The 18,553-nt window shown below is 40.3% G+C and overlaps 1 protein-coding gene across 2 annotated transcripts in view; it reads right to left on the bottom strand.

Moving 5' to 3' along the window:
• Window positions 1–18,553, bottom strand: part of slc12a1 (solute carrier family 12 member 1) — a 93,543-nt gene that overhangs the window by 63,427 nt on the left and 11,563 nt on the right. For both annotated transcript variants that reach the window (XM_069902832.1, XM_069902833.1), the window contains exons 3-11: window positions 17,336–17,411; window positions 14,513–14,608; window positions 8,425–8,564; window positions 8,195–8,305; window positions 7,928–8,039; window positions 7,698–7,825; window positions 7,514–7,598; window positions 2,236–2,387; window positions 1,783–1,890 (exon numbers count right to left, since the gene is read on the bottom strand). In XM_069902832.1, coding sequence (XP_069758933.1) covers window positions 1,783–1,890; window positions 2,236–2,387; window positions 7,514–7,598; window positions 7,698–7,825; window positions 7,928–8,039; window positions 8,195–8,305; window positions 8,425–8,564; window positions 14,513–14,608; window positions 17,336–17,411 — 1,008 coding nt within the window. The remainder of the gene's footprint in view (window positions 1–1,782; window positions 1,891–2,235; window positions 2,388–7,513; window positions 7,599–7,697; window positions 7,826–7,927; window positions 8,040–8,194; window positions 8,306–8,424; window positions 8,565–14,512; window positions 14,609–17,335; window positions 17,412–18,553) is intronic.

The following is an 18,553-nucleotide window of genomic DNA, read 5'->3' as shown; positions in this document are numbered from 1 at the left end:
GTGTAGGTTAATTGGGCACACATTGGACAGCAGGGGCTCGTAGGCCGAAATGGCCTGTTAGTGTGGTGGATCTCTAAATTTTAAAAAAAACACCCATTTCCCTTTTTGTAAAAAAAAGCATAACGCGTGAAGATCCACAGCAACAACACAGCCCTCATCCATCCAAATTAGCCACTGCAGATGTGCAGTTGTCTCAACTCCCTCTGGAATGGCTGAAGGATTCACTGCATTCTGGAACAAAACATTCACCACCACCAGTAAATTCTTCTGATGACACCACACAATGACACGCAGAGGGGTGGAGACCTTTTATGACCCCAAATATGGTCTGAATTTTAAGGGAATCCTTGTGGACAACAGTGTGGAAGACTGGCATCTCTGGAGACGGTGAAAGTAAGCTCTTCTGAAGGGGGAGTGGGGGTGGCATGTTCGTCCTTTGCACCCAGAGTTTCCTATCTGGGTAGCCAATCATAGCTTAAAAAACATTCTAGTGAATGTGTACTACCTGCTGTGTCACTATTAAGGCCCACTGAATTAGTTTTAACTACATGCTGAAAAAAAATCTTCACCTCTACCACACCATCAGCTTTGGAACATACATAAGCAGCTTACAATTAGATGCTATCAAGATTCAATTTAAATTTCTTTAGAGATACAGCACTGTAATGGGCCCTTCCAGCTGCGTTCCCCAAATACACTCACGTGACCAATTAACCTCTGAACCCCACAAGTCTTTTGAATGTGGGAGCACCTGGAGGAATCCTACACAGACATGGGGAGAACATACAATCCCCTTAGAGAGCACCAGATTCAAATCCAGGTGGCTGGTGCTGTATTTCTTTGGCTTGGCTTCGCGGACAAAGATTTATGGAGGGGTATGTTCACGTCTGCTGCAGGCTCGTTAGTTACTGACAAGTCCAATGCGGGACAGGCAGGCACGGTTGCAGCGGTTGCAAGGGAAAATTGGTTGGTTGAGGTTGGGTGTTGGGTTTTTCCTCCTTTGTCAGTGAGGTGGGCTCTGCGGTCTTCTTCAAAGGAGGTTGCTGCCCGCCAAACTGTGAGGTGCCAAGATGCACGGTTGGAGGCGATATCAGCCCACTGGCAGTGGTCAATGTGGCAGGCACCAAGAGATTTCTTTAAGGTCCCTGGTGCTGTAATAGCATTGTGCTAACTACGCCATCTAACCAAATGCTAAATTGTTAAGTGAAAGCACCAGAATCTGTAAACTTATCTTTCAGAAAATCACTAACACCTGCACAACTGATTTGAGATACAAATGAACCAGAGGTAAAACTCAATAGGTCCTGACCCAAGTGCTTTTTTTTGTTTTTTGAAAAAAAAAAGATTGGCAACAAATTTCTTACATTTTACAAAAGTGAAATAACAAGCATCTCCCAATTTATATTTTGGAACAATGAATCACTCAACATGATTTTTATTATAAATTAAAATCTATTTGTTCTAACATCCGCTTGTTATAAATAAATTCCTTTTGTAGAGGTCTTCTTCACAGTCTTTGGCTTGGCTTCGCGGACGAAGATTTATGGAGGGGGTAAAAAGTCCACGTCAGCTGCAGGCTCGTTTGTGGCTGACAAGTCCGATGCGGGACAGGCAGACACGGTTGCAAGGGAAAATTGGATGGTTGGGGTTGGGTGTTGGGTTTTTCCTCCTTTGTCTTTTGTCAGTGAGGTGGGTAAATTTGTTATAAATGTACAGATTCAGAAGAATGTTAATTAAATGCACAAAAATGTAACTTTATATCTTAAAATTAAAAGTTATTACCTGAAAAATTTTGGGTGCACTAACTAAAGAGGCCAAGGCGGAAGAAAGAGTGGCTGAAAAGATTCCTGCTGTGATGAGGGGTCCAAAACCAGACACCATGCTCATAACCTATTAAAGAAGATAGAGTGAATTTCAGAAATGAAGCAATGGAGGTTATCACCAGCTCCTAATTCTCACACCACACTGCAAGCAACTCCATTGGATCGATCGCTATCTCAACTGTTCCACTGCAAGACACACGACCATGAGCTCGAAATGCCTTGACTGCAAAGTGCGTCAGTAAAATTCTAGAATTCCCTGCTTAACATCAACATGGGTGACCCTGCACTATAAATTTAATGGCTCAAGAAAGATTGCTCGTTACCATCTTCAAATGACACTTGCGGATGGAGAATAAATATCAAGATCACCAGCCATGTCCAGATTCTGTGAATAGGGAAAAAAAGCAACTACCTGGAAGTTATTCATTAAACCAAAATTGCACGTCTGTGTGTTGCAGCTAGAAAAATCGTATCCCAGTTGACAGGAAGCTGAACCATTGCAGTTTATGGAAGAGCTCAAAGTATCATTCAAACTTCCAGTGGCATCACGCACAACTGTGGCACCTGAAAAGAGAAAAGAAACATGGCAAACAGTACAAAAATGTGAACTAGAAAACCTTTGGCAGTGAGGTGTCTGAGGAGATTCGGTAGGTCACCAAAACCTCTTGAAAACTTCTACAGGTGGACCATGGAGAACATTCTGGCTGATTACATGACTGCCTGGTATGGAGGTGCCAACTCTCAGGACAAGAATAAACTCCAGAGGGTTGTTAACTCCACCTGTGACATCACAGGCACCAGATTTCACTCTATCGAGGACGTCTACAAGAGGAGGTGTTATTTTTTTTAAAAGTAGCCTCTATCCTCAAAGACCCTCACCACCCAGGCCACCCTCTTCACTCTGCTATCATCAGGAAATAGGATTTGATTTAGGATCATTTACAGGATATCAGTGACGAGGAGAATTCCTCGTAATCATTTTTTTGTGAATGTTTAGATATGATCCGGATGAAAAAGTGTTGTAGATAGCGTTGAAAACTGTCGTTGTTAGAATCGGATGTAGACTGAGTGCAGATTTGGGCGGAAAATATGGCAAATGACGAGCATTCAACTGCATAACAACGGCTTCTACTCCACTGCCATCAGATTCTTGAATAATCAATGAACCAAAGACACTGCCTTACTTTTCGTGCACTACTTTTTTTTTAATTAAAGTAATGCTGTAAGATGGTTATAATATGAATGTTTGCCTTGTGACGCTGCTACAAATCACCGAATTTCATGACTTGTTCATGTACGTTGTGATTCATTTGATGCTGTTTCCATGGTAGGCCAATTATCTTTAGGTTGAGTACCTACTCTTGATTCTACTGTGCATTAGCCCAAATTATCATAAGCCTTGATGTTTGGCATATTCAAGTCTTTCTAATTTCAGCTCCAATTCTCTTCCAGGGTCAAATCAACATGCATATCGTGTATGCACGGGGCGGGGGCATAAAGGGAGCATCAGGTAGCATACAAAGAGCTGCATGGAGAGGCATCTTTCTTTTACATGTCCACCTTCCCAGTGTTGGATTAAGTGCCAGACACTTTAAATTTATTCCAAGACTCATTTCTCCTCTGATCTTCCTTAGAGCACAAGTGTAAATCTAGACTGTGCTCTCAATAGGGTCCGAATCCAGACCTTGGCTTAAAGATTGACAAAATGAATCAAGTTGACAGGAGCTAAAAGGCTCACAGTAACTAAAGCAATGACCATACATGCCAAGCAGTATTTTGCCCTGATGTCCCCAATCTGCCTCACAGCATTGAGCAAACTGAATAAATCCTGGTCTACAATGACAAGTGAAGACACGAGCGTTTTTTTAATTTCAGCCGTACATGCAAGATCATAGAAATGGGTAATATTCAAAAACTAAAAGATTCCAGGTGACAATCAAGGATCAGATCCCTTCAAGTCTAATACATCCCCAGGCCAGTTCAGGCATCCAATTTTCTGATGAGGTCAATGTGTTTATCCGTGAAGATTCCTGACAGCTCTATGCCTTTCATTTTAGGGGAAGATAACACAAGAAATATAAAAATGCAAACTAGTCGAGCCTATTCTGCCATTTAACAAGCATCTTCTTGATCTGATCCACATCGCAGCTCTGTGTTTCTGTCTGATGCCCAATAATCTTCAACTCTCCAACAAATCAAAATTTTGCATTTTCAACCTCAGAAAATTTGTAAACTCAGTACTAGAGCTCTCTGAGATAGAGAATTCAAAATAATCACAACTGGCATGGAAGAAATTTCTCTTTCGTCAGGCCTAAAACGTTGGTTGCCCTTTACTTCCTACAGTTGCTGCATGACCTGCTGAGTTTCTCCATGCAGACTTTGCACATGCAGACTTTCATGTTTAACTTTAAAATAAATTTCTCATCTTTTTCTTCAAAGGGCATCCATTTTATCCTGAAACTACACCTCCCTCGTTCAAAATTCCACCTGATGCAAATCATTCTTATCATCTTTCCTGTAAAGTCCCCTCAATAAACTCACATCCCAAAAATCCAAATTCCGTGTACAGGCTTAATGTTTCTTCACATCCCAGGAATCAATTTGGTTTCATTTCTCTTGTATCTTACCAGTGCAAGCATTATCTCTCCTTATAAATGGGACTAAAACTCCTCCATTACCTACACATCTGCCTTGGACATGAGGACAGGATTCCCCTTGTCTTTACCTACCACCCCACCAGCCTGTGGCCAACATCTCCTCCTCCACCATTTCCACTGCCTGTTATATGATCCCATCACAAGACATATTCCCCTCTCCTCCTATCTCCACCTTCTGCAGGGACCACTTCCTCTATGACTCCCCTTGTCCACTCCTCCTCCCCACCAAATGTCCCCTTGGCATATACCCCTGTGACTGCAGGAGATGTTCCACTTGCATCCACGCGTCTTCCCTCACCATCATTCGAGACCCCAAACTGCCCTTCCACGTGAAGCAACATTTCCCTTGTGAATCTGCAGGGGTCATCTACTGCATCCAGTGCTCTCATTGTGGTCTCCTCGAATTTGGAGAGCCTGGGTGCTGAGCACCTCGGCTCTGTCCACCGCAATAGTGTTGATTTCCATTCTCCATCCCATTCCCTTGCTAACATGTCTGTTCATGGTCTCATGCACTGCTAGAATGAGACCACCCACAAATTGGAGGAACAATACCTTATCTTCTGTTTGGGCATCCACCCACCAGGTGGCATTAATAGCGACTTCTCTGGTTTCCGTTAAACCTCCCCTCCGCCACCCTCTTCTCCCTGACACCTTTCCCCCACTCCTTCTCTCTCTCTTTTCCCATTTCCATCTGTCTCCTTTCACGGTGCCAAAATCAATTCTTACCTCTCCTCGTATCATATCCAATTAACTGCTTTTTTTTGTCTAGATTCCTCCCCCTGTCAGTCTCAGTCTTTATTCTGACGCCTTCCTGTTTTTTGCTTATTCCTTGAAGGAGGACGGGCCCAAAAGGTCGGTAATAATCTCTATATCCTATGGACGCTGCAAGATCAGCTGAGTTTTCCTAGTATTTTTGTGTCCACCAGCGTTGTCTCCGCTCCATCCTCAACATCCATTGGAGCGCTCACACCCCTAACGTCGAGGTACTCGAGATGGCAGAGGTCGACAGCATCGAGTCCACGCTGCTGAAGATCCAGCTGCGCTGGATGGGTCACGTCTCCAGAATGGAGGACCATCGCCTTCCCAAGATCGTGTTATATGGCGAGCTCTCCACTGGCCACCGTGACAGAGGTGCACCAAAGAAAAGGTACAAGGACTGCCTAAAGAAATCTCTTGGTGCCTGCCACATTGACCACCGCCAGTGGGCTGATAACGCCTCAAACCGTGCATCTTGGCGCCTCACAGTTTGGCGGGCAGCAGCCTCCTTTGAAGAAGACCGCAGAGCCCACCTCACTGACAAAAGGCAAAGGAGGAAAAACCCAACACCCAACCCCAACCAATCAATTTTCCCTTGCAACCGCTGCAATCGTGTCTGCCTGTCCCGCATCGGACTGGTCAGCCACAAACGAGCCTGCAGCTGACGTGGACTTTTTACCCCCTCCATAAATCTTCGTCCGCGAAGCCAAGCCAAAGAAAAAAAAAGACAGCATTGCTATTGTGGCCTCACCAACAGCCTGCTTTCGCAAAATTTCTTTAATTTCACTATCATCCTTGTTACCCCTTCAAGCAAGCTTTGGGATTCAAATAAGATTGAAACATTTAGAAGTAAAACACAAAAGTCTGTAGACACTGTGGTTGAAATTAAAACACAATTCTGGAGAAATTCAGCAGGTCAAACAGTGTACTTTATGTAGCAAAGATAAAGATACATAACCAATGTTTTGGGCTTGATTTCCCCCTACCATTTTGTTTAGGCAACTACTGACCTCGATGAAGGGCACAAGCCTGTAATTTCCACTATCTCTCCTGCCAGTGCAATTTGGATCCTAGTTACTGTATGAAAATGTTTTTAAAGGTCATTCCAGTTAGTACCTAATTCAATGTTCTCTGGTTTTTATCTTTTCCACACATGGGAAGGCAATTCCATTTTGGAGCATGTGAGCCAAGAACGTCATTCTGGTACTCATACTCATTCAAGCAAGCTTTTTGTGAACAGCCAAACCCCTTCATCACAATTTTTCCCTTTCACCTTGACCTATTGGTTTCTAGACATCTATTCTTCCTTTCCTCCCTGGAAACAAGCAACCATAACCTAATCTTTTCCATTTGCCACAGAGCATTCCCAATTGGTTCTCCATCTGTGACTTAGCTAGGCTGGAAACAGTAAGGAAACACTAATGACGTTTATCCCCCATCCAATTTGATAATGCATATATCTCTACTTAGCAAAACACACATTTCTTTTTAATCTCAATGTTTAATGCTAGTTTATTGTTATATATACACAAGAACATGCACAGATGAATCAAAAGTCTTACTTGCTGTCGCCAAACATATGCAAGATACACTGACAACAAGAGTGGGGAAAGTTATCACCAACACAGTGCAGAAAAGGAGATACTGGTAATAAATAAAGGATAAAGAAATATTCATAGTTACAATTAGGGCAAGAAAAAGTGATTTTCAATACTGCAGACAGATCTTTTGGTGGTCCTGAGGTAGTTTATGGTTAGGATAGTACTGGGAGATTCAAGAGTGATAACTGTCAGATAAAAACTGCTCTTGAATCTGGAGGGGCTGGATGTCAGGCTTCTGTACTTTCCACATGAAGGGAGCAGGGAGAGGAGATTGTGACTAGGGTTTTAAACAAGAAAGTCAACAGATGGTGGGGTTGAGTGCAATGCACAAACATGCTGGAGAACCTCAGTAGGCCACATACCATCCATAGGAAGTAAAGGGTAACCAACGATTTGGCCTGGACAATGGGGTCCTTTATGATGTTGACTGCCTTCTTAAGGTAGCACCTCACAAATGCTTTCAATGGATTTCAATCTCTGCAAATTTGGGTCTAAAACTATTGGTTAGTAGCCCCAAGGTCAAGCTATCCATTTCATCATCAAGTTGTTGCACAATGTTGAAGCATTTTTTTTAAATTCATTCTTTTAAACTCCATGCACAAAGAGCAGGGCATGAACATTTTTTCTCTTGTACTACTGGTTAGAACATTTAGAATTTAAAAGCAATTGATCTTACCTACACAGATGGCAACAGCAATATAAATTAAAGTTGTTATGAAGATGGCTAACATTGTTCCTCTAGGGATGGCTGATTGAGGGTCCTAAAGGGCAATATGTTGAGTCACAAAACTTCTCAATATAACAAGTCATCTTTAATTTTCAAAAGACATTAATATTTTGTTACTTATTAGCCAACATACCTTTAAATCACCAGAGATGTTGGCACCAGCAAGAATACCAGTGGCAGCTGGGAAAAAGATGGCGAAGACAGAAAAGAAATCTTCTCCATCTCTAAATGATGGTCCAAAATTCTCTGCAAAAATGTTGGCTGCATAGGTTTAAGTTGAAAAATGGAAATTGGTAAATCCCAAGTTCATTATTTTTTACTTTTTTCCTGTCAAAAAATTATCTTCATAATCAAAAAGCTCACCATGATAATTAAAGAAACCTTTGACTTTTTTTCCAGTATTACTTGGAATAACAGTTCCAATAAAGAAGTTACAAATGCCAATGAGAAGGATTATCAGAAGAATAACTTGAGCCTATTAAGACAAAAGAAGTTGATTAATTCTGCACCACTGCCACAATTGCAATCATTTTACGTGCTGACCAAACTATCACATTACTGAAATATTCGTACAGTTAATAGAAAAATTCAATTAGTCCACAATATTTTAAAATTGTATTTAATACATACCTTGGTCTCCCATTCCATGCCTGCTACAGTTATGCTAAGTAACACAACTATTGTAATGCAACCTATTATTCGGACATCATTGATTGGATCTACCATGAGCGCATTATTTTCCTGCAATAAAAGGCCAAATGATTGCTAGATAGCCCTTTCTAACACATAAATAAATGTAGTATCTATTTAATCAGTAAATAGGCATCTGAAAATTTAGTGACAGACACATTAAGCATTACCTTCAGAATATCCACCACAGTTTCTGCAAAACCAACGACATACATGGCAACAGCTACTGCATTAGCAAAGGAAAAGATTAAGCCTATAGATCCACCGAATTCTGGTCCCAAACTTCTAGAAATGAGATAGTAGGCACCACCTGTTTAGATTAGAATATAGTTAATTCAAACTAGAACTAAGGCAAAAAATATTGTGTCCAAATTATCATTATAAAGATTGCTCCTTCCAATGAAAGTACAGGTCTAACTTCATTCCAGTACTTCCTTAGGTAAAGAAGGTGGCTTTTAACTTTTCTGGATATCTGGACGTTTCAAATTAATCTGCATAAATGTCATCTTTGGTAACATCAAAAATCTTCCCTTCCATGTGTTTTAAAACAATTCTTCAAATAAATTAGAATTGTTGTAATAGTTTTGATAACAATCTAAATGCAGAACAATTCTGAAGCAAAGGACATGAGATTTCTGTTTTGTTTCTGACAGTAGTGTGAACATCATTCACAAAGCAATTTTGCAAAGCTAGTCCATTTTATTGTTAACAATTTAGAAAATGGATAATATTTCATTCTTGAAATCAACAGAGCATGTTACTTCTAACCTAATCACTGGTGAGACAAGCACAACTATTGGTAATTCACTTGAGAAACTAAATCCAAACAACAATGTTGAAATTAGCCTCACATAGAAAGCAGTAGATTCATCAGAATCTTAGGACTATACTATAAGATTATAATGAAGTATAATTATGAACCTCTTACTTTGGAATATAGATGCAGACCCTTCAGCTGGCTCAGTCCAATTTCCCCAAAACCCACTCTTCTATCAACTTCCCCTCCAGGTCTCCTGCCTCCCACATACTCAAGGGGTAATTTACAATAGGTAACAAGTGATGAGCCAGAAAGTGTGGGAATCTGTGAGGAAACCAAAGCATTCAGAGGAAATATTTGTACAGTAACCACACAGAGATCCACATAGACAGCCCCAGAGGTCGGGAATGAATCTGGGCCACTGAAGCTGGGTGGAAGCAGCATTAATTGCTTCACCTTTGTGCTACCTTGATTTCATAATTTTTACAATAAATTATATTTGAAGCTTGCCATTACAAAACTTGACACTGCATAGAATCAGCCTTGCACATTGGCAAGACCCAAAGGACTTTCCACTGTATGGTCAAGCCCTACAGTTTTGAGGTATATGGGTAGATTCTTGAGGGAGAAAAGGATGGGACTTCAGGGGAGCCTGAAGAAAGAACTGCCATGAGAGATTTTAATGTAAACCTATTCAAGGCCAGTTCCTTGCAATGGATGTCAGGTATTGGGACCCAATATATTAAATACAGTGAAACCCCAATTTTATGTGCACCGATTTAACACAAATTTGGATACAATGCAATGAGTCCTTGGATTCAGGCATCAGGCTCCCGGCAGGGCCAGGGATGTCAGGCTGCCGGATTGATTTAAAATGCATACAAAATAACTGGGATGTTCCAAATAGAGGAGAAATGGAAATGATGCAAGAATGCAAATCAAATAGGGAAATACAGTAAAACCCCAATTTAGCGGAATTCCGCTTTTTCGCAACAAGATTTTATGGACCCCAACAATCGCATTATTACAGGGATTCACTGTATGAATGTAAAGACTTATAACCCAGCTAGCTCAAAGCTCATGCTCTACCAGCCAGAGATTATGTCTTCCAGCATGTTTCTGATAAATAGAATACCTAGTGCAGGCACAAATGCCAACACTGTCTCCGGAAAATCATCCAGATCCATTGGCAGCATCCCTTCCTTGGTCAACATTGAGTACACAAATACCAAAAAATCTCAAATAAAAACAGAAAATGTTGGAAATACTCTGCAGGCCAGGCTTTAAAGAAGGGTCTTTGACCTGAAACATTTGTTTCTTATCCTACAGATGCAGCCAGATCTGCTGAACATTCTGTTCTTATTATCTGACACGGAGGTTCTCATTATACTCACAAAAGGTCAGCCATGTCATTCTCAAGCGCAACACCCAATTCCTCAAACAGATTTTTTTCCCCAGAATGCTGACATGACAAAAAATTACAGGGGCAAAAAAAAAATCAGGTTTGTTCTCAAAGCCTCTTTCGAAAAAGTACATTTGTATCGAATTATGGGAATCCAAGGCTCATAATCAAGGAGGTGCATTCCATAAGATTAAATAGGACAGAATTTGCCAAGAGCATCCGGGAAGGTTTCTTGAAGCAGAATATCAGGCTTCAACATGAAGGGAGCAGGGCATACTAGACCCTGTACCGGGAAATGAGCCTGGCCAGGTGATTGGAGTTTCAGAGGGAGAACATTTTGGAAATAATGATCACAACTCCTTAAGGGAAATACTAAATTGGGAGAAGGGAAAATTAGGAGATAGGTGGAGTTAATTGGAAGGAGCTGTTTATCAGGCAAATCTACAAACGAAATGCACCCGTTGTTTAAGAGCCAACTAATTACAGACCAAGACCAGCATATTCCAATAAGGAGGAAGGACAAGGATGACCAGGTAAAAAGAACCTTGGATTTCAAGAGAGATCATGAATCTAATAAAAAAAGAAAAGCAAGCATGTTTAGAAAGTTCTAGAGAAATTTGAGGAATACAGCAAAGAACTGAAGCATGGCAGGAGGAAGGAGCAATGAATTGTTCTTGATTAGCAGAATACCAAGAAATTTTATACAGTACTTGTATTAAAATGCCCCAGCTTTAAATTTATCTGCACTGTTTGACACCTCCCTCCATCTCCGAGGACTATCCACTCATACCAATTACAAGCCTACCAACTCTCAATGCTTCCTTTTCACAATCCATTTCCTCTACATCTTTTCCAGGATGAGGCCTTTGCTTCCAGTATATTAAGTGTCCTCTTTAATAACCAGTTCCTGCTTACTGTCATCCTCCATTCCCCCCAGCTGAACAAGGAAGAATTCCTCTGGTCCTCACTTTCCACATCCAATATCCCCCGCCCCCACATCTGACACATAATCTATCCTCCCACATTTCCAACTTTAGCACAATCCCACCACCAGCCACACCTTCCCCTGCCCGAGACTCCCCAGTCAGCTCTTCCCTCCCCACACAACCTTCCAACCCCTCAGGTACCAAATCTGAGACACATGGCCTCCTCCACATGAAGCCATGCTGACCATCTCTTTGCAAATGTGAGTAAATCCTGCCCAAAGAATCTTCTCTAATAATTTCCCCACCATCCTGAAATACATTCCACTAGGCCCTGGAGACATCCACCTTGATCCACTTCAAGATGCACAACACCTTAATATTAACTTGCCCTAGAATATCAACATATCCCTCCCTGATCTCACCATCATCCATGGCCTTCACCATAATGAATACCATCTTTTTTTCTTGACTGGATCCTCCTCATACATGTTCAAAATGTCTTGAGATTCTCCCTTATCCTACTTGCCAAGGACATTTCATGGCCCTTTTTAGCCCTCAATTCCCTGTTTAAACTCCCTCCTACTTCCTTTATATCCCTCAAAGGCCTCATTTATCTGCAGCTGTCTTTTTGCCCAATACTCTGGTAATTTTCCTCCCATAAATTTAGCACTTTCACCCAAGAATCAGTCTCGACCTTACCCACAACTATCTTAAAGCTTATCCCCACTAAAACTTCCATCACATGTCCATCCACACTCATCCTCCAGTACAAGGACTGTTACAAAAAAATCCTCTTCGATGCAATGACCAGTTTCTGGGATAAGGCTATGGCCCCATTAAATTAGGCTGATTGGAACAAACATGTCCAATAAGAATTTTCATGGAAAATGCATATCTGTCAAGCCATTGCCTGGTCATTCCTATGACTGGGAGTTCAAAGCAAAAAAAAACAGGCTCAGAATGTGAGTGGGGGTTGAGTCCGTTATGAAGAATGAGCCAAAAATGACTTCAATCAGGACTGAAAATATTTGAAGTTCTCTTTCCAGTAGCTGCAAGTCCATTGATGTCCTGCCACTCTTGAAGAAAGGCTGATGCCTGACATAGAAACAACCTTTTACTTTCTATGGATGTTGCATGGCCTGCTGTGTTTCTCCAGCAATTTTGTGTACTGTACTAGACCCCCAGCATCTGTAGATTATTTTGATTTCGCCTCATGTCGAATGCCATTAATCTAGACAATTTCTTGGATAGTAAAGGAATCAAGGAAAAAGGGACAAATGTAGGAAGGCACAGAAGAGCAATTATCTTATTGAACAGTAAAATAGGAAGAAAGGTTTTCTACCCTAGCTCTTCTCCTGTATTTTATACTCTTAAAAGCCTGGCACGTATTTACATTAGGGCAAAAATTTTTAAATGTATTCAGATCTACCTGCAAAAACCAGTGTAGCTTGACTATGCTGTTCAATAACCAAGGTGTCATGTCATCACATGTGTTGGACCCTACCAATTGCCCCAATAACCACAAGGACAAAGACTGAGGGGAACAATAGGCTTTATTGTACATAAGACTTGAGCTGGCCCGGATCCAAGGGAAGTGCAGGGATGGGAGAGGTGGCTCGACCTTTATGGCCTGGGTCACAGGGGTGAGAGTCATCAGGGGGCGAGCCAGCCCGAGCCTTTACCAGCCAATGAGTACGTATAATCCATACCATTACAACATGGAAGGGTCATGACTGCTTTATGGCAGTATAGGGAAACATTAGAAGAGGATGAGGGCATTCACTCAAGTCCTCAATCTCCGTTCCCTAGCCACTGGTTTCAATTTTTCCAGCAACTGTCAAAGTCCAATCCAAACAGCCATGATGATCAAATTAATTTTGTACCATCCCTAAGATTGCCAATTTCCACTTATGTGGTGCCTAGGGAAATTTCCATTCATTAAATTTATTAAGGACAGGATACTAAAGCAGGACTCTCGGTATATGGTGGATTACCTTTTAAAGAAACTTAGATACCGGAGGGTGGCACAGATAGCATAGCTGTTAGCAAAAGCTATTACAGCGCCAGCGACCTGGGTTCAAATCCATTACTGTCTGTGAGGAGATTTATGTTCTTCTCATATCTGCGTGGGTTTTCTCAAGGTGATCCAGTTTCCTCCCAACCTTCAACACGTACAGGGGCTGTAGGTTAACTGGGGCTCATGAGCCAGAAGGGCCTGTTACTGTCATGGGCCAGAAGGGCCTGTTACTGTCATGGGTCAGAAGGGCCTGTTACTGTCATGGGCCAGAAGGGCCTGTTACTGTCATGGGCCAGAAGGGCCTGTTACTGTCATGGGCCAGAGGGCCTGTTACTGTCATGGGCCAGAAGGGCCTGTTACTGTCATGGGCCAGAAGGGCCTGTTACTGTCATGGGCCAGAAGGGCCTGTTACTGTCATGGGCCAGAAGGGCCTGTTACTGTCATGGGCCAGAAGGGCCTGTTACTCTCCCTTTGCTGACATTTTATCATGGGTGAGAGCGTTTAAAGTTGGAATTACTTAATCTTACCCAATTCTTAAACTTAAGATTAAAAATGAGATGTCAGTAGTTTGTGCTTTACACAAGTAATCCCCAACCAATTTTCTGGATAGAATCCTTTAGTCCATTTGTAAAATTAAAATTTTCTATATTAATTTGATGTGAAGACATATTTACAACCAGGGGTCACATTTGATCCTCGCTAGGGCCTCGATTCCGTGGGGGGTGGGGGGCTACTCTGTCTTCCTCACAGTAGACAAAGTTAAAGAATTTCATGTATGTTACATTCTTAATGTAGTATCACATGACAATAATGGAACCTTTACATATTTGAAGTTGATAAATCTGAACACTAAGGTGGTTCCACACATTTACTCTACGACATCTTTATTTAATTGGTCAAGGATTGTCAATCAATGCAAAGGGAACGTAACCATGGTTTGACTTCTTTTTATGTAAATATCAGAATCAAAAAATGCACTCTCCTATAAAAAAAATTTTTAAATGATTTCTATTGATGGAAATGAAATGGTAATTTTGATATCAGCTATGATGGAAGCATGATTGACAGAACAGAAATAGATTAACCAATTTTCCCTTTACATCCATTTAGTTTCACACAAATTTTACTGAGTAGTACAAGAAAATTTGAAAATTACCTCCTCGCACAATTCCATTGGTACAAATGGCAGACATAGAAATACCTGTTAAGACAGTTACCACTGTACTTAGGCAAATGACGATCACACCAAGACCTGCAAAGAATCCCAAAAAGATATTAAGTCCCTCTCATACCTTGTGATCTATGCAGAAATTCATTCCTTTGGTTAATGCTGGTAGCTGAACCAGAAATGTCTTAAAAATGATAAAGAATCCATATTATTGTCATCCTTGGGCACCTGAAATGTACCAACAAATAAAGGAAATCCATGCTTTTCTCATTTTTGAGTAAATACCTGAAATGTACCAAAAAATTAGTTTTTGAATAGAGTACCTGCAACGTACCAATGAGTGAAGCTGGTTTCATCCTTGGAGAGTACCATGCTCGGACTAGAAATAGACTTTAACAATTGTCATCTGGGCAGCATTGTTAATACTAATAAATCATAATTTTGATCTGGTGCCCTTGTACTATTTAGATTTGGTAAAATGCTGCCAAGAGACAATACACCTACCATAATTGGTACTGCAGTCTGTTGACCCAAGAAAAGCCAAAATCATTACCTCCACGAACACATCCATTTGTTGATATAGCAGAAGTTGACAACCCAGTAATTGATGTAACTACAGTAGCCAGAAGGATAATAACAATTCCAAGACCTGTCAGCAATGAATTTAAAAAGTTATTCTGAATTAAGAAAGCAATCCATGTATTTTGTGTTCACTGAACTCAAGTCTCAATTAAAGACCACTAGTATAATCTGTAAAATGCTATGCGTATCAGAGATTGAATATCTGTTTCTGAAAATTCAAACTGGATTTTAAGGTCTACAAGATTTTAGATCTTGAAAAAAAAAAATCTCATTCAACCTTCTAGGCAAATATTCTATCCCAAGACATTCTATCTCATCCATATAAATTTGTATGTTTGGACTGCCTTTTTGAGAAAAAGCATTCAGGGGGTTTAGAAAATATACACAATAATTATTTGTAGCGACAACCAATTATTGTTGTCATCTAAAACTGAGGTGATATGATAATGGTCTCCAGAATATTCTTCATCAAGAAGATCAACTACTTGTTCCCAACCTTCTGCTCACCCCATTGTGAAAGTTTAAGTTGGACTTCCTTTCAGGAGGATTTTGCGACTATGCTTATAAGAAATTATGAACTAAGTATTTATACTTTAGACTATGAACACATCTTACATCAGATAATAAACCAAAAATAAAAGGAATAAACAAATATTTATTAAGGGTATGTGGCTCGCTGTCCAAAGTAACCATTTCATGCACATATCACACATACAAGAAAGTAGTAAACAAATGGAGAACAGTAAAAATGATTCATTATCAGATTGCTCAAAATTCATTTGCATCTGATTAGCAAGAGTAACTGAGTGAGTCAATTCCAATCCAGTCCCTTATTTTCATTGCTAAGACTAGTTGATGTGAGTAGTGTCGTTGATAGAGTTTACATCAACATCACAATAGCCTTTGACGTGGGGCACTTAATCCAAAAACAGAGTCCATGGAATCCTGAGCAATTTAGTAACTTGGATATAAAACTGGCCTGGTGATAGGAGGCAACAGGTGATGATTGATGGTAGTTTTTGTGAATGTAGGACTGTGATTGGGAATCAGTGCAGGGACTTCTGCTATTCATTTATAATCCATTGACAAATTAAGTGTAAATGGAGAAGGTACAATGAGAAAATTCAATCATGAAGAATGGCAATGCTGTTGATAGTGAGGGCTATTTTCAGCCATGAAACAGTATTGATCACCTGACAGGAAGAACAATGGCAGATAGAAGTCAATTTTTGAAAATTGTGATGTGATGCACTTTGCAGGAACTAACAAGGCTAGAAAATACACCATAGCACTTCTTGGAGGTGGTTGAGACATACTTTTGCAATGTTTAAGGGGGAAAAAAATGGATTTACATGGATAGGATGGGTTTAGAGGAATATGGGCCAAATGCAGACAGGTAGGACAAGTGTTCGTGGAACATCTTGGTTGACACGGGCAAGTTGGGCAGAGGCCTGTTTCTACCCCACGTGACCATGACCACACAGAGCACAAGAGGGCTAGAGGTGTGAAGCAGCAGCTCTACGTCTGTAGTAGTGTTCTTCCCTTTATTATTTGTCTGGGTATTAGTCCCGCATCGGACTTGTCAGCCACAAACGAGTCTGCAGCTGACGTGGACATTTACCCCTCCATAAATCTTCGTCCGCGAAGCCAAGCCAAAGAAGAAGAAATATTAGTCAAGGCATTTAATGTGGTATAACCAACTTGATCATTATTCAGGTCACAGGTGAAATAATATGTGCAGTTCCACTTGTAATTTTGTTGGAAAAATACTGGACGTGCAAAGGAGATTCACGAGGATATTTCCTAGGCTGGACCTCTTCAGTTATGAGGATGCTCTGGGTCTACCTTCTTTGGAATGTGAAGGTCTAAATAAGTGACCTGCAGATATACAAAATTATGATATCATCCCCCCCCCCCCCAACAAAAAGTGGTTTAAATCTGGAACTTTGCCCAAGGATTGGTGGAATTAGAGATTTCAAAACATTTTAATATTTAGATGAGCAACTGTAACTCTTTCACATGGAAGACTATGGGATTATGATAGACAAATTGCCTGATTCACACCGGCTTAGGAGCCCAGCTCAGTGTTATACACAAACAGGGGACAAACAATCATTTCAGTCACTTCTATGGAGAGAATTGCTGATATAATTTACATTTTGCATGAAATTAAAAAGTGGCAGGTTTCTGAATACTTTACAGCATCAATTAAAAAAGATGCAAACATACCTATTCCAGCCTGACCAACTATCCATGATAGTCGAATAAAAAGCATCACACCCCATATATTCAACATACACCGCACCTACAATACAAAAGATATTAATTAGCTCCCATGCTTAAATGTAACATCCATACATACGAATCCAAAATAAAAAGTTGGAACAGCTGCATTTTTGGACCAGAGAACTTTAGACTACATCTTGCTTGTTATTAACATTAAAAACTATTTTTGCAAATCATATTTTTTCCCAGAGTTTGGCCATTTTGCACTTCTTCCTGTATTTAGAACTTAACCAATAATATTCAAAGACAGTAGGAGAAACTTATTCACACCCCCCCCACCAGAAATGCAAATTTTCCTGTTCCTTTAAACTCCTTGTTTAGTTTCTGCTAAGGCAGCTGAAAAAAAGTTACATCATCTAATTATTACAAATTTTGCAACAAAACAAACAACAAATTCACCACTAAACAGTGATACAAGAAATAATTTTGAATTTCTACCTGAATAGCAAACATTGTGAAACTATTACAGTTTTCAACATTAGAAACCCCTATGCTACATCCATGAGTTAACAGATATTCACCTTTACAGAACTTCCAAATCACCACTAAAAAAATTTGAGATACAGAATAAAATCAACTTTCACAGAATTTATGTGAAAAAAATAGTAAATAAAATACTTTTCCAACTTGGGATAATTGCCACGTGTGCTGATAATGTGTCTTCACCTTATGGATAATTATGATACAGAACTTTATTTTAGAAACAGCCTCCTTTCCTATAACTCGGGGCTCCCTTAGAGGTTACAGTCAGAAATGAATTTGGCTCATTCAGTTTTATCTGAATGCATTGTAATGCAACATGGAAAGAATGTAATTACAAATCCCGCGTAACCATACACTTTATTTTTAAACAAATACAAAGTAGATTAGAATGGAACGAGAGGACACAGCTTCAAGATTCAGGGGAGTACATTTAGGCCACAGATTATGAGAAACAGCTTTTTCCAGAGAGTAGTTAATCTGACCAATTAGTTGAGGCTGTCTCATTAAATATAATTAAGACAGATAGATTTTTGTATAGTCAGGGAATTAAAAGTTATGGGGAAAAAGGCAGTTGAGGTTTAGCCAAGTCCAGATAGATCAGCCATGATCTTATTGAATGGGGCAGGCCAGATGGCTGACCCCTGCCCCTATTCCTTGTGTCCGTTAAACTTTCCATTG

This window comes from Narcine bancroftii, chromosome 11 (assembly GCF_036971445.1).
Source record: "Narcine bancroftii isolate sNarBan1 chromosome 11, sNarBan1.hap1, whole genome shotgun sequence".
Lineage (NCBI taxonomy): Eukaryota > Metazoa > Chordata > Chondrichthyes > Torpediniformes > Narcinidae > Narcine > Narcine bancroftii.
The sequence above is the reverse complement of the archived record's forward strand: the minus strand, read 5'-3'. Positions and strand labels throughout refer to the sequence as shown.